A 20100-nucleotide genomic window follows, 5' to 3' on the forward strand; every position below is an offset into this window, starting at 1 on the left:
AATGGCTGTCCAGTCTCTTCTTAAAAACTTCCAGTCTTTAAGGTGATAAGTGTAAGTCGAGGGCTGCTTGTATTCAGTTGCATGAAACTCAAGAGTTAACAACAGCAGCAGCAGCAGCAGCAGCAACAACAACAACAATAACAATAACAATAATAATAATGTTGGAACGGAGCTTGGAGGTCATCTAGTTCAACCCCCTGCTTAGGGTTTCCTTCCTTTCCTTCAACTTACAGTAGGACAGGTGACCTGTGCAGAAAGAAGGGCTGCTGGGAGTTCTTTGTGCCAGGGTGAGTGTCAGGCACAAGCAACCAGGTCCACTCATGAACCATCTAAGTCAGCAACTTCATTGTGTTCTACCTATAGTACAAGAATCTCCCCAGACTGCTCATCTTCTCTTAGGAACAATCAGATAAGGGTTCCAGGGAACCTAGCGGGAGTCAGGATGTTGCCTCTTGTGTGGCTACAGAAGAATTCAAGGCTGGTTCCCTGCTTAATCCTACCTCTGGGACTTTCCCAACAGCGAGGAGGCTAAGTGTATATGAGCCTGGCACAGGTGCGTGGTCAAGCCTCAGTCTGCATGCAGGCCACATGGGGTAGGTCAGGGGTAGGCAACCTTGGCTCTTTTATGACCCTTGGACTTCAACTCCCAGAATTCCTGAGCCAGCTACGCTACCTCAGGAATTCTGGGAGTTGAAGTGCACGAGTCATAAAAGAGCCAAGGTTGCCTACCCCTGGGGTAGGTGAATGCACATAGAGGAAGTGGCCTGGAATTCTGCATCCTGTCTGGATGGATATGATGGCTCCAACTCTGCCATTATCCTATGGGGCCACCATAACCTATCTGGTCGTTGCATCTTCTCCCACCCCTTAGCCGTCTTTTGGTTGTAAGGATAACCAGATCTGTAGCTTTGGCAGTTGCTTTTCTTTTTCTATTCATGAACAAAAAAGCTGACTTGAGTGACTAGTCTACTTAAAGATGCTGAATAGCCTGTTCTTGGCTTAGACTATAAATAAAAAAGAATAGAAGTGGATTGCAAGAACTCAGTTCTTATGCTTCCTCTTGGGGTCTCTCTCACTCTCTATCGCTCCCTCTCTTTCTCAATTTCTCTCTCTCTCCCCCCCCCTTATTTTTTTCATGTTCTTGTAACGCAGTCCCTGGGCTGGGCTAAGCTGGACCATTGCTAGTGGTCTCACTGTTATCCCCGTGTTCAAACTTTTCACGTGAGGGATCGCATGCATCTTTGTATTTCGAATTTCAGGAGGAAATGTCAGGAAGGATCAGGTCCACACATTAAGTTCTGGTTTATTTATTGCTCATGCCTCTGCAGGAGAATCTAGTCAACTAATGATCGGTACTAAATTGGCGCAAGATAATAATTCAAGGTGGGCCGGACTTGGATCCCTTGTGGGAATGTAAGGACTCCAAGCTGATTCCTCTCTTGACTCTGCCCCCAGGCTCGGCTTATTCTTCTACACAATTGAGAGGCAGCTGTGTGTGTGGGGGGGGACAGTATAACCCCCTGTTTTATGTGATATTTTAGCTACTCCATGGCTAGGTCATTCCTTTCCAGGGTCTGTTCAGACAGTCACCAATGATCAGACATTTGCTGTTCCCATTTCTCCTTGGCGTGTAGGAGGATCACTAAGCAGTCAAAGAGGCCTAGTGGTCAACAGCATTTTTTAAATTCCATTTATATCCCGCCCTTCTCCGAAGACTCAGGGCGGCTTACAAGCTTAGCAGTAGCCTTCATTCTATGTATATGCCTGCTTATTAGGGCTTTCACACACACCCCCAAGCGGCATTATTACAAAGTCAGCTTAATTGCCCCCAACAACCACAAAGCCTGCAGCATAAAAATTGGTGGCTTTGGGTAAAAACCAGCAGCTAGTCACAGACCTTGGACTGTAACAAGATAAGGATAGCCGTGATTTAATCAAGGTTTCCCAATACTTGGTGGAGCAGTGGGCTAATGCCTCCTTAATAACACCAGCTGCCTGCAATTAGTGCAGGTTCGAGTCCCACCAGGCTCAAGGTTGACTCAGCCTTCCATCCTTCCGAGGTAGGTAAAATGAGGATCCAGATTGTTGGGGGCAATAAGCTGACTTTGTAATAATGCCGCTTGGGGGGGGGGGTGAAAGCCCTAATAAGCAGGCATATACATAGAATGAAGGCTATTGCTAAGCACATTGGTTTTTGCTTAAATTGTAAGCCGCCCTGAGTCTTCGGAGAAGGGCAGGATATAAATGGGATTAAAAAAAAAAATACAGCGGAAAGGGGCAATGGCAGGGTTATGTAACTTTTTTAAAAAAAATTAATTTAATTCTTTTTTAAGAAGAGATTGGACAACCATTTGTCTGAAATGGTATAGGGTTTCCTGCTTGAGCAGCAGAGGGGTGGGCTTGAAGATCTCCAAGGCCCCTTCCAACTCTTATTACTCTGTTCTTTTCAGCCTTTCTCACATGTACTCAACTGGCTCTTTTTCCCCCCCCTCCTAATCTCACTCCCACCCTTTGTGTAAAACAAAACAAAACAAAACACAGGACATCATCTCCCTGGAAGGAAAAGTTAAGAATTCTCTTCCTCTTGCCTTTTATCCATCCTGCAGAGCTGGGAGGGCTGCCTCAAGTGTCAAAGAAGTCAGCCAAAATCTACCAGCATGATATATATGGAATTAACATCCTGGGTGGCTGGACTCACAGCCGTCTGAAGGAATAGCTGTATTTTCAAAATATTTTGCCGGAGAAGCAAGTTGGAAGTAATTCTTAGGAAGACTCCCTGGTGACCATTGCAGCTACTACATGAACTTCCTTATCTGATTTTTGTGCAGACACATAGAAATTGTTGGCATCTCTCTCTCTCTCCCTCTCTCTCTTTTTTTCCATTAGTTGGAAGAGCTTAAGCAACTTTGCTATTTTCGGATCTGGCATCTGACAAAAGATTTTGCGCACAGTCTTTTCTGACACTTGACTAAAGGGACATTATTCCTGTGTACTGAAAAAAGGAAGTAGTTACTGTCTAGATTGCCACACAGGAGGAAATGCAGGTTGAGATGGAGCTGCCAAGAAATTGTGGGTTTTTTTTTGTTTTTCGTTTTTTTTACAGAACAGGCAGAAAACCTCAATTGTCTGAAATGTTATAGGGTTTCCTGGTTGGACTAGATGATCTCCAGGGTCCCTTCCAACTCTGTTATTCTATTAATGGCAAAGAGGAGGCAGAAGCAATCAAGGGGATCCTTCCTGCCAATCAGCTCCTCAGGCACTAGTTAAAATGAGATGCCTCTGTCGAAATGTCTGAATTAGAGAAATATAGAAACTATATGCATGAATGAAACTGAAGGCAGACAAACAAGATGGGCAACAGACTCATCCTTATGACCGCTGCCGTGTCCTGTGGTCACGTGATCACTTTTGCCACTTTCTGACCAGCAAAGTCAGTGGGGGAAGCCAGATTCATTTAACAACCGTGCTACTAACTTAACAGCTGCAGTGATTCACTTAACAAGCGTGGCAAGAAAGATCGTAACATGGGGCAAAATTGTCTCACTTAGCACCAGAAAGTTTGGGTTTAATTGTGGTCGTAAGCTGAGGATCATCTGTATCAGCTTTTTACTGTATTGGGTGGAGCCAGTTGCTTCGTGTTACTTGAGAAAGTAACACAATGTCACTTATGAAATCTCCTACAATTAGACGCTGCTGGTTTAGACGGCTGGCCAGGTGGCTACGACTCCTTTACCCAGCCAATGTGCTGTGGTGTTTGCTAAATCAAGTTGTTCTTTGGAAATATATCACAAGAAGTCGAGCAAAGATACTTGAGGCGAGGCTTCAAATTTCTGTGGGTTTTGCGGAATGTCAGTGAGTTCTCAGGAAAAAAAAAACCCACGTGGACTGTCCTTTATTCATGTTCCTTATAAACCAGCTTTGTTGGTTCAAGGGAGAATAACACAGCTGTTTGCAGAGAAGACAAGCTGCAGCTGAATAATTGTTTCCTGTAAAAGAAGCTCCAACAAAAGAGGGGCAACGTGATTCTTGCAACTTCCAACAGGTAATTTTGGAGTCTGAGCCAGGATATCATATCTTCTTGTGTGTTTATTATAACAACAAAATAGCCCTGTCTGTGTCATGTTTGGATATTCATTTCTGGATATTTTAGACTGTCGAACAGTCTTTAAGAGATAGACAATCACTTCAATATGAGCCAGCCGTGTGCTGCAGCTGCCAAAAAAGCCAACACAGTGCTAGGCTGCATTAACAGAGGGATAGAATCAGGATCAAGTGAAGTACTAATACCACTTTACAATGCTTTGGTAAGGCCACACCTGGAATCCTGCATCCACTTTTGGTCACTATGATGTAAAAAAGATGTTGAGACTCTAGAAAGTGTACAGAGAAGAGCAATAAAGATGATTGGGGGACTGGAGGCTAAAACATATAGGGAACAGTTGCTGGAATTGGATATGTGTAGTTTAATGAAGAGAGGGGTGAGGGGTGACATGATATCCAGCTTAGGCAAATTTCATCCTGGATTTGAATATAGTTTGATCGTTCCTAGATTGTTGCATTTGTGAAAAGGAGCTTGATGGCACCACATAAGTACTGTTAGCAAAATTTCCAGGATTTCTTGTGGGCCATTTCCATTCAAGAAGGATGAAGTAGTAGAATTGGGAATAGAGAACTTGGAAAACCTGCAGAAGTTTGAAGAACTTAATCAATCAAAATATTTTCCATCACTCCAAATCTTGGGAGTATCTCCATCTAGAGAACTTAAGAGAATTTAAGTACAAATCCGGGGCTAAAAAGATAAACATATCCAATTGCCCAGACTTAGGTCAAACTTTTAGCAATAAATATACTGTAAATATACTAAATAAATATAAATATACAAAATATAATTACTTTGGCACTTTTAAAACATTGCTCTTCCAAGTTCTGGAGTTCTCCAGAGCAGGGGGATCAAATAACATGAATTCTTTGATTCTCTCTTTTCTAGATTATTTCCCTTAGAGAAGATCATCTAATTTTTGGTCGCCTTCTCTGCAACGTCATGAATGCTAGTTCCACGGCTTTGTGGTTTCCCAATGCATCCTTGCCATCATCCTTGGAAACAAGCTCTGATATAAACAGACTCAGAGACATTCTCAAGATCATCTTCTACACAGTTATTTTCCTACTGGGTTCTTTTGGCAATGGAGTTGTGATCTGGATCACTGCCCACCAGGTCTCACGGACCATCAGCTGCGTCTGGTTCTTCAATCTGGCTCTGGCTGATTTCCTCTTCTCCGTGAGTCGTATCACACCTCTTGTTGCAGTGAAGAAAGGCTGGGTCTTTGGAAGCTTTGCGTGCAAAGTCAACGGCTTCATCAAGTACCTCAACATGTTCTGCAGTGAGTTTCTCTTGGCTGCCATCAGCATGGACCGGGCTGCTTGTATCGCCTACCCGTTATGGGCCAGGAGACACCGCAACATCCGCTTGGTATGGCTTACAGCCATCGGTGCTTGGCTGATGGCCATCGTCACCAGCATCCCTTTCTACCTTTACCGTAAGGTGGACACTAAGAACAACCAAACCAAATGCTTGGTGATGCTAAAGGGAGAAAAGCCAGGAGTGCGAGTGACCATCTCCATGTTGAGACTGATATGTGGGTTCTTGGCCCCCTTCACCATCATCGTGATCTGCTACGGCATCATCCTCGTGGTACTGAGGAGACGCCAGACCTCCCTCCACTCAAAGAAGTCCTTCAAGGTCATATTTGCCCTGGTGGTCACCTTCTTCCTCTGTTGGTCGCCCTATCACATCACCCAGCTGCTTAAATCGGCAGGAGCGAATGGCACGGCCTTATCGTTTGCTGCTCTTTTTGCGGCGTTCCTGGCCTACCTTAACAGTTGTGCAAATCCATTCCTTTACTTCTTCATGGGCATGGACTTCCACACAAGGTTGACCCTCTATAACATCACCAGGGCCCTCAGGAGAACCTTGTTGGAAGAGAACAGCTCTGTAAATCGAAAATCTACCAGCAATAAAGGATCGTTTTCGACAAATGAGCAGGCAAAATCCTCAGATGTTTCTCCGTTGCAGTGTGGAAACTCAACCCCTCAAACATGAAGTATCACATGACTGGTGAAATTTGAATGTGTGTGCCTCAGTTGTCATTTCTGTCCCAGCCCCAAACCATAATTTTGGACGTGTTGAAGTTTTAAATATCTGTAGGTGGAAAGGGCTGGCAGAAAACAGCCTTTTCCCTCATAATGAGCTGTGAAATTGCTTTAATTGTTTTGCATTATTTACACAGGGTACGGGAAATCTGTGCACCCATCTTAACTGTTGGTCGTATCTCAATGTTGATTTCTTTCGGGCTCTTAATTCATAGGGAACCTTATCCTGGTCTGTCTCCAATTTTAGCCAAATCGCAAGCCATCATGGAACCTTCTTAAAACAATAGCTAACAGAGCATCTGTTATCTGTTTCTCTTGCTTTGAATAGAGCAAGGGTGTCCAACCTTATCAGCTTTGAAGGCCTGCGCACCTCAACTCCCAGAATTCCCCAGGTGGAATTCTGGAAGAGGTGTATTTTTGCCTGTATTTTTGTATGTGAGATTATACTCAACTGTGCTATTTATTGTTAACAATTTGTTAGAAATTAGGAAATTGCTCCTGCAAGAACCTGGTCAGGAAGCTTGGGCATGTAGAAGCTGTTTCTGAGTTAATGTGGGATGGGTGTCAGCCTCCGTGTTCTGCAGTAAATTTGTCCTTTTTTTTCCCTCCGATGACTCTGGAGTGCATGTTGTAAAAGAGAGTTGACCAACGGTTGCAAAATTCGTAGGTTAGATAACTCCATTTCTGTCTGGGATCACTGTTGCAGTTCCACTGAAGCCCCCTTAGGGATTCTGCAACGAAGTTTCTCAGCTTTTCTAAATTCAAAGCAAGGGCTTCGCCTTCAATTCGACTGTTCTGAGTTCAGCTCTTGAGGCATTTTGCCCTTTGTTCACAGATAGTCCTGGACTTACAACCACAATTCAAACCAGATTTTCTGTTAAGCAAGGCGGTTGTGAAGTGACTTATGCCCAATTTTTGCAACCTTCTTTTTAACCATGATGGTTAGGCGAATCATTGCGGTCATTAAATGAATCCGGCTTCCCCCATTGGCTTTGATTGTCGGAAGCCAGCTGGGAAGGTTTGCAAACGGTGATCACGTAACTACCAGGATGCTGTAACCATCGTAAATACATGCTCGGTTGCCAAGCAACTGAACTTCGATCAAATGACCGTGGGGGATGCTGGGAGAGCTGTAAGTGCAAAGGCCTTTCGTAAGTTGCTTTACTCAGCGCTGCTGTCATTTTGAGTCACTAAACCAGGGGTAGGCAACCTTGGCTCTTTTATGACTCGTGGACTTCAACTCCCAGGATTGCTGAGCCAGCATGGGGGAACTATGGCCCCTTCATGACTCGTGGACTTCAACTCCCAGAATTCCTGAGACAGCTATGCTGAGGGGAAAGGGACAGGTTTCCATGCTGAGTCATGCTGGCTCAGGAATTCTGGGAGTAGAAGTCCACAAGTCATAAAAGAGCCAAGGTTGCCTACCCCTGCACTAAACGAATGGATGTAAATTGAGGATGATCTGTATGTATCTTGTACCAATGAAATAGAATCATTCTCTTAATTTTCATCAACCCGGCCTTGATGGAGGTAGCTGGAAATGGCGAGAATTGTAATCCAAACTATAGATAATCCTCGATTTACAACAGTTTGTTTACTGAACATTCCAATTACGACACTGAAAAAGGGGGAATTATGACCATTTTGCACGCTTAGCAACTGTTGTGACATCCCCATGGTCATGTGATCAAAATTCAGATGCTTGGTGACTGACTCATACTTAGGACGGTTGCAGTGTCCCGGGGGTCACGTGATCCCTATTTGTGACCTTCTGACAAGCCAAGTCAATGAGGATAAGATAAATAAGATAACCTTTATTGCCATTTTTTTTACTGTGGGCACACTGGCACACATTAAAAATGAAATTTAGTTGTTTGCTCTAAATGTGTACCCATACCTAACACACATTTAAACACGCTAGAAGATGAGCCAATGAATTCATTTAATGAACGTGTTACTAACCTGACAGCAGGGATTCACTTAGCGAGAAACGTTGTAAAATGGGGCAAGGCCCACTTAATTGTCTTTCTGAACAACAGAAATTTTAGGCTCAGTTGTGATCGTAAGCCGAGGACTACCGATATTGTCTTTCTTTCAATGACCACAAGATGGTGGACGTGGCTCTACAACCATTTTTATCCTTGTAAAATGAACATTCAGGAACAATGACGGCTTCTTAAAACATTGTTGAGAGCAGAGAAGAGCAACAAAGAAGATCAGAGGACTGGAGGCTAAAACATATAAAGAACAGCTGCTGGACTTGGGCATGTCTAGTTTAACGAAGAGAAGGGTGAGGGGTGACATGATAGCAGTGTTCCAATATCTCAGGGGCTGCCCCAAAGGAGAGGGAGTCAAGCTGTTCTCCAAAGCCCCTGAAGGCAGGAGAAGAAGCAACGGATGGAAACTAGTCAAGGAGAGAAGCAACCTAGAACTAAGGAGAAATTTCCTGACAGAACAATTAACCATTGAAACAATCTGCCTCCAGAAGCTGTGAATGCTCCAACATTAGAGGTTTTTAAGAAGAGACTGGACACCCATTTGTCAGGTTTCCTGCCTGAGCAGGGGGTTGGATGAGATGACCTCCAAGGTGCCTTCCAACTTCTATTCTATTCTATTCTATTCTATTCTATTCTATTCTATTCTATTCTATTCTATTCTATTCTATTCTATTCTATTCTATTCTATTCTATTCTATTCCATTCCATCCTATCCTTATTCTTCTATTCTATTCTATTCTATTCTATTCTATTCTATTCTATTCTATTCTATTCTATTCTATTCTATTCTATTCTATTCTATTCTATTCTATTCTATTCCTTCTAGACAGGAATAAATTGAGCACAAGCCAGGTCTGTTTTCACTTAAAGGATTTATGCAATAAATATTCCATACGTGGGTTTGTACACAGCTTCCCTTTGAACAGTGTTCCCAGGTTTTTAAAGAAAAGACCCAAAACACATAATAAATATACAGGATTCTATACAGGATAGGGAGAAGTTCTCCCTTCTGATCAAGGAAAGCGGCAGTTCCGATCAAAGTGTCCAACACAACTCTCAAGAACATTTTTCCATAAGCCAAATGACTTATGTCATTGCAAAATCTCATCTGATTTCCAGACAGTGTCCTTTTTTTAATCAAGGGCAACTTCCAGAGAAATTGGTGTGAATTCTCTGGAATAGATTGCAATCTTTCAGGCAACTGGCTGGGATCCATACCACAGCCCGCCTTCCAAAATGCCATTTGAAGTCTTCTCCTGCAGAACATGTGATCAGAAATGTCTTCTGAACTGGTCCATTGAAAACAACATAAAACATCCAACCTATCCATCTTCAAGGATCAACAGTTGGAACTCTGGGTACTGAACTGGCCCTATATGGTAGTTAGACTCCAACAAGCACATCAAGCATCCAACCTCTGCCACTGGATCCCTCGTTGATCAGTTTTCCCTTAGAAGGAGATATCCCAGCAAAACCTTGGGAAGAAATGCTATTCCCAAAGTAATCTTCCTATGAAAAATCTGGTCAGTAGCGGGTGTTCTCCTCAGCTGCTGTGACAATTGCATCCATCCAGATCCTCATAGCCTCTGGACTTGGTGCCACCATACAGAAGAGACGATCATAAGTCTTGACGCAGAAGGTCAGTTTGGGGTTAGGACTCTGCCAAAAGTAAAAAGAGAAAAGAAATGAAATGAAAATAATTGGCTGTATTCGCACAGAACTTCTTAACCCACTTACCGAGTTGATCTATAAAAGGTAAAGGTAAAGGTTCCCCCACACATGCGTGCTAGTCGTTTCCGACTCTAGGGGCCGGTGCTCATCTCCGTTTCAAAGCCGAAGAGCCAGCGCTTGTCCGAGGACGTCTCCGTGATCATGTGGCCGGCATGAGTAGACGCCAAAGGCGCACGGAACGCTGTTACCTTCCCACCGGAGCGGTCCCTATTTTTCTACTTGCATTTTTACGTGCTTTCGAACTGCTAGGTTGGCAGAAGCTGGGACGAGTAACAGGCGCTCACTCTGCTACGCGGCACTCGAGATTTGACCCGCCAAACTGCCGACCTTCTGATTGACAAGCTCAGCGTCCTAACCCACTGAGCCACCACGTCCCTTGTGAGTTGATCTATACACCCCCCGAATTAGGGTCATTTTTTTTTCTTTCTAGTGTTTTTCTGTAAGTGCAGGCTCCACTTTTTCTCCCAGATCAACTAAGTGTTGGTCCACTGGTTCCATTGACCAATGAAATTGACCAATGGACTTGTCACCTGAGCCCGACATAGTGGGCTGAGAGACAGTGACTGGTCCAAAGTGCCCCAGATGGCTTTCATAACTAAGGCAAGACTAGAACTCACCATCTCCTGGTGATTGGCCCAAAGGCACCCAGCCAGTTTTCATTCCTAAGGCAGCACTAGAACTCACTCTCTCCTGGTGATTGGCCTAAAGTCACCCAGCTAGATTTCATACTTACGGCAGGACTAGAACTCACCACCTCCTGGTGAGTATTCCAAACTTATCCAGCCAGCTTTCACGCCTAAGGCAGGACTAGAACTCACTGTCTCCTGGTTTCTAGCCTGGTGCCTTCACCTTTATACTAAAATGCCAGCCTAAATTAACTCAATGTGCTGGCCTCATTGCTATAAGCAATGGACACAAGCAACCGCAGGAAACCTAATTAAGATTTGGATAGCTACAGAGTGTGTCAATGCAACCATGAGATTTATAACAGATATTTATAACGCACGTTGAGTGAAGATCATTGTGCAAAAATATACATTCCGTATTATTTTAAATAATGACCTGTTTGTCCTTTGTTTATTTAGCATGTTTGCATACAACTGCCTCATGACAGTTCGCAGCAAGCCCATGAACAATCACTCTTAGAAATAAATAAAACAGTTGGTGCAAAGGATAATAAAATATATGTAGAAAAAGATCACAAAGCATTACAGCATTAACATTTCAAGACAAAGGCCCATAATGGAAGCAAATGCAGCGCTGTTAGCAGTTAAAACAGGCAGTACTTAAAATTGGGTTGTAAAGGGGAAAAGCTAAATACATAAAAAATATCTCTTGGGGCTTTTCTTAAATGATGTCAGTGAAGAAGCCAAGATAACTGAATTGGGGAGGGAAGGAAGTATGCAAAATGGGACAACTTTTCCAAGGAATTCAGGGCAATGGGATCTTGAACTTGTTTCATTATTCAGTTATTTGAACCACTGCAGGGGAGCAGACAGAGGCGATGGGAAACTTTGCAGAGATTGCTATTTGCTTATGAAAAGTCCAACATTCAGTTCCTGCCCTCTTCAAGTAAGATTCCCAGGCCAAATATAAGGGAAGAAAAGTTTCTTTTATATAAATAGTTCTGGATAAAATTCATTGGGTGTAAGGTGGTTCTCAAGAGCTGTTTTGAGTGAGCCAGTTCAAACTTCATGTCTCTGTTCCTGGAAATTATTCGGTTTATGGTTATATATATCAGATGTTGTCTGCCTGGAATTGTGACACTTTTGAGAGGGGGTTGAAATATTTTTTTTGTGGGGGGGGGCTTGCACATAAGAAGTTGGATTGCTGTTCCAACTCAGTCTGGACAAACCTGCATTAGTAAAGACTGTGTGTATTTGTGGCTAAAAAAAACAAGCATCAAATCAAAACCTACGTGGGATGAAAATTAAAATGTCTCCGACTTTAGGAATTAGGCAAAACAGAGCACGCTCACCTTTCTCATTCAGAAACCAAAAAAAGATTCGGTTGGATTGTTTTCTTGTTTATTTCTAATGAAGAGGTTTTGTTTGATAAAGTTGCAAGGCTGCACTGTTGTTTTATTTGACACAGACTTGGTTAAAATGTGAGTATTAAAAGGAAGTGGTATGCACATTTTTGCCTAAGTCCAAGGAAATGATCAATTGAGGAGAACAGTGTCAAATATATCTAACTATCATTTAGAGTGAGACATAACTCTTGTAGTATTTAATTGATGGGCTGATAACATCCTTGTTTCTGATCAAACCAGCCTATAATAGCTACTAACAAAAATCGAACATCATAAATAAAACCCTAAATTCATGAAAATGCACTACTTTCTCAAACTTGACAACTTTTAAGACAAGTGGACTTCAACTCCCAGAATTCCCTAGCCAACTGGGGGATTCTGGGAGTTGAGGTCCACATGACCTAAAGTCACCAAGTTCGAGAAACAATGCATACTATACTATAAAATATAATATCATCTAACAATAGACAGAGACAAAATGGAAATTCACAGCCCAAGCAGACAGTCTTAAAATCAGTCTAGAGCAGAAGGCGCAAAACTTTATTTTTAAATTTTAAGATGCAGCCCAGTATTGTGGAAATTTATTCAAAGAGTGGTACATCATTTTGGATGGTTCCAAAGAATAATAAAGTAAAAGCAATTTTTGAGGAGCAATTCTGGGAAGGGATGGGCTTGGCTACTCAGCTCAAAATCCTAATGGTCCAAATAGGATCCTACAGGCCCTCTCAGGCCTGCATAAATTTAACAAAAGAGACTTTCGGCAAATCTCTATTCTTGGTACCTTGAAAGCACTACGGAGATGGTCGCAGTAAACTTCTTCAATGGCCTGGAAGTAGATCACACCCTTAAGCTTGGTCTCTTCTTTGTCTGGAGGAGGAATAAAATAAAATCAGAGGACCAGGTTAGCAAGCTGGGGAGAACAGAAAAGGAAGGCCCAATGGATAAAATGAGAGAGGTGAAATTCATCGCTCTAATCTTTCCTTTAATTTAGTAGTTATAGTCCCACAATAAGTTTAAACAGGTCAGTTCGAGACCTACTGCCAGTGGAAGGCCAAGTCTTCTCCATCAGCAGCAGAGTGTGCAACCTGGTGGAGAAGAAGCTACCTGTCTCGATTCTCTCTCTCACCTGTGTAGTACGCCAAGACCCGCTTCTGGCGATCAAAGGTGAACCAACGTTTCTTCCAAGTCTTGATCCTCCCGCCCATCTTGACCAGGTAACCCTTGCAAGATTTGCTGGTCACCCTCACGTGCTGGCAGGTCTCGACACTATGTCCCGAGGCCTCCAGATGTTTGCGCAGGTCGAAGGCAGCTGGTTTAGGTTCCTGGATCTCCGTGTGGTTGTGGATCTGTAGGACAACCAGAAGGCAAGGCTTGAAACCAGACAGATGTCACTCCAAGGAAGCTCTATGCTGTGGTTTATTGCCCTCAGGAAGACCACCTCATTTTGAGGAAAGAGATTTGGGGATCTCAGCATTCTTCCCACACTGCCATGTTGGAATAAATGGCCCATCTCTGTAAATGGCCCATCCCTGTAGCATAAGCAACTATACTAAAGATGAGTCTTCCATGGCCCCCTCAGTGCATCTTAGCAGGAGACCAGAAAATAAGCTTCTAATCTTTCTATGGTGCTGGAGAAGACTCCTGCAAGTCCCTTGGACTGCAAGGTGTTCAAACTGGTCAGTCCTAGAGGAGATGAACCCTGACTGCTCTTTAGAAGGCCGGATCTTGAAGTTGAAACTCAAAGACTTTGGCCACCTAATGAGAAGGAAGGACTCACTGGAGAAGAGCCTAATGCTGGGAAAGGTTGAGGGCAAGAGAAAAAGGGGACGACAGAGAATGAGGTGGCTGGATGGAGTCACTGAAGCAGGAGGCGTGAGCTTAAAGGGACTCCAGAAGATGGTAGAGGACAGGAAGGCCTGGAGGAATGTTGTCCATAGGGTTGCGATGGGTCGGACACGACTTCACAACTAACAACAACAACAATCTTTTTAACTTCTTCCAACCTGTATCTTCACTATTTAGATCAGGGGTATGCAACCTTGGCAACTTTAAGACCTGTGGACTTCAGCTCCCAGACTTCCCCAGCCAGCCATGCTGAAGTTGAAGTCCACAGGTCTTAAGTTGGATACCCCTGATTTAGACAATCACCACTGATGAAAATACTAAGATTAAACTGAACTCTAAATCTGGAGTGACAAGACGTGCTCACTAAACATTCTGGAAACCGAACAAACAATGACATTATAGCTCAACAGGATAGCCTGATTCACACAGCATGCGAAGACAACGTCTGGATTCCCCCTAACCAGAAAAACTTCCCAGCCCCATTTTAACCTTTTCAATAGATTCGCTTCCCTCTCAGCTCAAACACTGATCTCCCCAAAGATCGAAAAAGATTGGCAAAGCAAATTTATATTCCTGGGTTCTAGATAAGGACGGAGATTTTCTTACCACATTCGAAGGGGATAATTCCATACGTTTCACCTCCTCAGCTACTTTCTTAGCTTCCTGAAAGGAAATTCGGTTGAAGGCGGTCGGCACATAGTAAGAACATGGGGCCGGCAGCACCATTCCGGTAGCCACCGACATATCACCCCCTCAAAAAAAAAAAAAAAAAAACCAACCACCCAAGCATACACAAGAAAGACCACAAGCTCTTTCTCTTCCTCCAGGACCAACTCTGGGTATTTTTACCCAGCATGCAGGAAGAAAAGCTGACAGGGTGAAATTTGCAACTTCCTCATTTTCAAAATCATGTGAGAAGCAGATGAGAAGCGGGGTTGCTCCACTTTAGAGCAAAAATCACAGCAATGAGCCGGAGGTGATTTGATGTTATGTTTCCCCCCCCCCCCCGTGATAGAAACTTTAGGGTGATTAGAATGGTTCCCAAACTCTGTTAGCCTTTCATAAGGCCCTAAAAACCTGGCTATGTTCTTAAGCCAGGGATGCTGAATGTACGTTAAGGGTCCCGGTTCTTGGCTGTATTGCTAACTGGTCAAATATCTTGATCCTATGTATGTTTAATCTGGATGTTTTTAGTGCTTTTAATTGTAATGTATTTTTTAAATTGTAAGCTGCCCAGAGCCACGGATTGAGATGGGCAGCTATAGAAAAAGAAAGAAAGAAAGAAAGAAAGAAAGAAAGAAAGAAAGAAAGAAAGAAAGAAAGAAAGAAAGGAGAGAGGAAGGAAGGAGAGAGAGAAAGAGGAAGGAGGGGTGCTACATTGCTTTTTAGGTTTTAAAAAATGTTTTATTTTTGTGTCTGTAGATTATTAGCTCTCCAAGTGTATGTATTTAAGGTGGGTGGCTGTATACATTTTCTAAATGAATGAATGAATAAATGCATAAAGCTTCCCATTCCTGACTATATGGATAGTCCCCAGAGGTGCTTTTCAAAAAGCAACTGGACTTTCTTGATTTTGACCTGGATGATTGAGAATCTCCTTAGATGAATGAATGAATGAATGAATGAATGAATGAATGAATGAATGAATGAATGAATCATATAAACTTGGCTATGGTCCAGGAGTTGAGTCTACCTCTTACCCTTTCTTGCAGCAATCGTTCCCGTTCAGCCATGGCTTCCCGCACCCGGCGTTCCATCTCTGCCAGTTTGGTGACACAGTTTTCAAGGCTGTTGGGAGAAATAGCCAGATGATGCCAATCAAGCCAGGTGTATGGCCAATGGAAAGGAAACAGGCCCACTATAGGAAATCTTTTGATTCCTCAGACCATATAGTTTTAAGATAGGAAGTGATCTTGGAATTTAATCCATTAGGTCACTTGGTGGAACAATTTTGTACCTGTAGCATCCCTGAGAATTGTCTGAAAGTTGAGTCACTGCAACTGGACTTAACTTCTTGTTAGTTTGAGATGTTTCGCTGCCCCTCCAAGTGGCTTCTTCAGTCTGAACAAGTTGGTTAGAGGAATTTGAGTGGGCAAAGAGCCATTGGAATGTGCCAAATCCTAAAATTCTAGGGGGATCCCCGCACCAGCTGCTGGGATGGGCAGCAAAAACCTCTCAAACCAACAAGAACATGAGTCCAGTTGCCACGGCTCAACCTCCAGACATTTCTACCTGTATGACTAAGAATCTTCACCGACATCCCTCAGAGTTGATCCTCTGGACTCTGCCTAAATGCCTCTAGTCCTGGACTAGAACTAGAGAGAGCTAGTTAAAGTCAAAAGTGAGCAGATAGTGCAACATCAAAGTGCAATATTAGGGACAACACAATGGTGAATAGAATGTGAAGGATGTGTGTAAATAACGTATGTTCTTCTTTGTGGTTTTAACTTGGGTGTAGTGTGCGCTGTGGACAGCAATTAATTTTGCTGTGTTACACAATGACAATAAAGATATTCTATTCTATTCTATTCTATTCTATTCTATTCTATTCTATTCTATTCTATTCTATTCTATTCTATTCTATTCTATTCTTATTTCCTATCCTATCCTATCCTATCCTATCCTATCCTATCCTATCCTATCCTATCCTATCCTATCCTATTGAGGGATGGGAGAGGAAATGCAAAATTTCTTTTTCCAATAGGGTTACCCTAGTCTTATCAGTCTTATACCTTGAACCTATCTCATCATTCATAAGAACACGGATTCCTTTCAAGGAACATGGATTCCTTAGCAGCTGTGAATAGAATGACATTTGGGGGAGGGCCAATTTAGTTTCTCTGGAGATGACTGTAAAGGACAAATTTAACTAGAACTTTGGTGTAGCAGGCTGGAATTAAAAGACGGAAGGCATCAGTGGGATGAGAATGGGATGATCTGACCTGTAAGCTCCTTGCGAAGTTCCTCCCAGCTGCCTGGTAGTTGCCTGGCCACCCAGCAGCTGGTAAAGGGGTTTGTTGTAACGTGAGAATTGGAGGTTTGGGCTTCCCAGATAATGACCGTTGCTTCCACTGGAGAGCTGAGCCACGAGAAGACTGGGGTCCAGAGCACCTAGAAGAGATAAGCAGATGCAAGGATAAGATCAAGACCCTGAGAAGACATCTTAAAAATCAACTTCATTTTGGTCCAGTTGCTACTTTGGGTCCAGCATATGATTTCATGACTGTCCTACTGACCTTGTTAGGACCGTATTTCAGCGGCCAAAGCCCTTAGCCTGCCCAAACTCTCATTCAGTGTTGACAACCAGTGAAGGAAGAATATTCAACACCACAAAAGAATTTTGTGGCACCTCAATTAACACCGAAGCTTGTATGGGACCAGTGGCATCATCCAGATATTTCTTTCCCCCCTCCCCCCCAGTCTTCTTCTTTCTTTCTCCCTTGGAATTCCAGACCAAGAAATCAAAGGAAACCCCTGAACAAATTCTCATGTAAAAATTCAGAGATCTTGAGAAAATTGGCTACCGTGTGTGTTTTCAACAATTCTTCTTGACAAGAAAATCTCCCGGTTTTTTTTTCATTTTGGTGGTCAGCCGGTACCAAAGAGTGGGTGTTCCACTGGTACAGGCAGTTCCCCCATGTCCGCGGACCCCGGTCCACCCACTGAACCCATACCGTGCATTGAAATGGGACGTTGAGGAGAGTGGGCTGGGAGACGGTTCTTACTCCTGCGAGGTAGACTGGCGGTCCGCTGTAGTCCGATTGACCCCTGTGAAGGGAAAGCAAAGAACGTAAAGCAGGGGTCTTCAAACTTGGCAACTTTCAAGACTTCTGGACTTCAACTCCCAGCATCCCTCAACCAGTGTGCCTAGCTGAGGAATTCTGGGAGCATGAAGTCCACAAGTCATAAAAGGGCCACGTTTGAAGACCCCTGCTTGTGGATTTCAACTCCCAGAATTCCTCAGCCAGGCACGCTGGCTGAGGAATTCTGGGAGTTGAAGTCCACAAGTCTTAAAGTTGCCAAGTTTGAAGACCCCTGTCGTAAAGGGAGTCTCTTTCAGCAGCAATTTGAATGAGTATAACCAGGCCTTCCCAAGATGCAGTTTGTTTCTGCATCCGTTGTGGTGCTTTGATCTTGTCTTGATCTGTTCCTGACTCGCTAATTAGTTGAATTCTGGACGCATCTCCTGGAAACAGAATCCTGGGCCACTTCAAAATGTTAGCTGGGTTCACACAACTACTTCAGCCAGGTCAGCTAATTGTGAACAGTGCAATGCTAGGCTGGGTTGCTGGCTGGGGAAGTCTGGGAGTTGAAGTCCATATATCTTAAAAGTTGCCAAGGTTAAGAAACACTATTCTACAAAAATTACTCCATCCCTTTAAGACTCTCCCCCCCCCCATTTTTCTTGGGCACAGTAAACAAATGCAACTTTAGTCTTTAGTCATTCTAAAACTCTGGGGAATTTCTTTGTTAATCTTATTCTTCCTGATTAGTGTCTAAGAGGTCATTAATCATTTTTAAGAGTTTGGGCTAAGTTTACAAGCCACTTTTTTCAGCTGTTTTCCAGTAAGTTTAAAAAAAAATTGGGGAGGATAGAGGCAGAAAATTCATCGGAGAACAATCACATCCCTTAAAAATTAATTTTAATGGTAACCCAAATCAATATAAGGATTGTCTCCATTATTTTGGGTAACAGAAGTGAGTAACTGGTATGGAAACCCCAAAATGCAAAATTCTTCTTTATATTCTATTATTAGACATTGTAAATATTCTCTTCTGAAATAAGCTCAGCAAATGTTGGTAATTTAGGGCCAGTTCAAGCTTTTTCCCAAAGCCTAAGAATTATCCAAATGCTGTCATATTCCATCTTTATATTTCCTCTTTTCATTTCCTGATGAAGAAAAATCCATTAAAAGTTACCAGAGCTAACAACAAATCTATGTTCACCTTGATCAAATAAACCAACCTTATATCCTTTTACTTTTAAGAAAGATCAAAATTGTTACAAAGTAAAAGCAAGGAATATTGTTATTGTATCTTCACCGTACTTCTTTGCGTACAGTTCAGGATAATTGGTCCCATTACCCCAAGACACTGAGGTTTTTATATTAATTATTTAACCGCTAGTTCTATAACACTCTAGGTCAGGGGTGTCAAACTCACAACGTCACGTGACGTGTCGCGATGTATCATGACTTTTTCCCCATTGCCGGCAATGGGATGGGCGCGGTTTGAATATGATGCTTCCAGCCTACGGGCCGGCAGTTTGACACCCCCGGTCTATTTATAGAAGCTCTTTTGGGAGGAAAAAAAGTCTGTCTTGAAATACAACACAGAAATCTGCAATGAACAGACAAATAAATGTTGATCAGGCACCCTGTCTCAATAGCAACAGATATAACGGGAGAAAAAGACAGTGTAAATCTTAAGCTTTTGTATCACTTTAGCACATGTAAAAGGACGGCACTGAACATTAACAACAGGCCAGAGAGACACAACAGACCTTGACAGAACTGCAGACAGAGAAGACACAGGAGGACGCGTCTGACTGGTCGGAACCCAAGACGATGACCTTCCGATCCGTTTTTTGGGTAAAAGTCAGCTGCAGGGAGACAGACGCTTATCAACGTGAGCATCACTCCTGGATGGAGGGGGTGGGGATGGAGGAAAGGGCCAAATCCAAGCAGGTCCTCCAGATGTTGCCAAACTTCAACCCTGGAACATCTGGAGGGCCCCGTAATCCCCATTCTCTGGACTAGAACCGAACTAACACGAGAAGGGACTTAATTAAAGAGTGAATTTGCACAGTGTGTCAGGCGAGGCTAAAAAGGGGCTGGAGTCTTAGCCTTAGTATTGGCGCGTTGCGTGAACAGCTGCCCAGGTGTAAGAATTCAGGCCCAGAAAGGTTTTTCCCTTTCGGAAGACATAACTGCCTCTTCCATATCCTCGTATTCTCATTCAACAACCTGAGAGGCAGCTCAGCTCAAGCCACTTCTGCGCTCCGTGGCTTTGTGACATCCTGCAAACAAATTCTCTTTCCTAGCACTAAGTCCTTAAAGAGGATCGAAAGAAAAAAAAGATAAAAGGGGCAGAAATGTGGATAGGTAGGATTTTTGCTGCTTGGACACACTTCTCAATGTTGCAGCATCCCGCTTTTTAAATTACAGTACCAGAAGATGCTGCCCTCTGCTTTGATCTCCTACGAGAAGGAAGCACCGTGACACAACAACAACCCTGCAAGGTAGGCTGGGCGGAGAGCTTGCTTTGATTCCCAAGCTCAAACTGGGTGACTTTAGGTCAGTTTTTCTCTCTCAGCCCAACCTACCTTGCAGGGTTGTTGTAGTG

At 43.2% G+C, this 20100-nt stretch overlaps 2 protein-coding genes across 3 annotated transcripts in view; one reads left to right on the forward strand and one right to left on the reverse strand.

Annotated features, from left to right (window-relative positions):
- Window positions 1-5041: 5041 nt before the first annotated feature.
- LOC310644822 (formyl peptide receptor 2-like) lies at window positions 5042-6100 on the forward strand (the record flags this gene model as incomplete). Its single annotated transcript, XM_083370134.1, has 1 exon — window positions 5042-6100. The coding sequence occupies one exon, from the start codon at window positions 5042-5044 to the stop codon at window positions 6098-6100; it is 1059 nt and encodes a 352-aa protein (XP_083226260.1).
- Window positions 6101-9008: 2908 nt separating this feature from the next.
- Window positions 9009-20100, reverse strand: part of LOC310644266 (pleckstrin homology-like domain family B member 3) — a 36143-nt gene continuing 25051 nt past the window's right edge. The window contains exons 9-16 of one of the 2 annotated variants that reach the window (XM_083369098.1): window positions 19259-19357; window positions 17430-17523; window positions 16698-16866; window positions 15456-15543; window positions 14362-14418; window positions 13037-13256; window positions 12692-12777; window positions 9009-9806 (exon numbers count right to left, since the gene is read on the reverse strand). In XM_083369098.1, coding sequence (XP_083225224.1) covers window positions 9672-9806; window positions 12692-12777; window positions 13037-13256; window positions 14362-14418; window positions 15456-15543; window positions 16698-16866; window positions 17430-17523; window positions 19259-19357 — 948 coding nt within the window. In that variant the 3' untranslated portion in view covers window positions 9009-9671. The remainder of the gene's footprint in view (window positions 9807-12691; window positions 12778-13036; window positions 13257-14361; window positions 14419-15455; window positions 15544-16697; window positions 16867-17429; window positions 17524-19258; window positions 19358-20100) is intronic. The other variant, XM_083369099.1, reaches the window with a different exon arrangement.

This window comes from Vipera ursinii (assembly GCF_947247035.1).
Source record: "Vipera ursinii genome assembly, chromosome: 9".
NCBI classification, from domain to species: Eukaryota; Metazoa; Chordata; class Lepidosauria; order Squamata; family Viperidae; genus Vipera; species Vipera ursinii.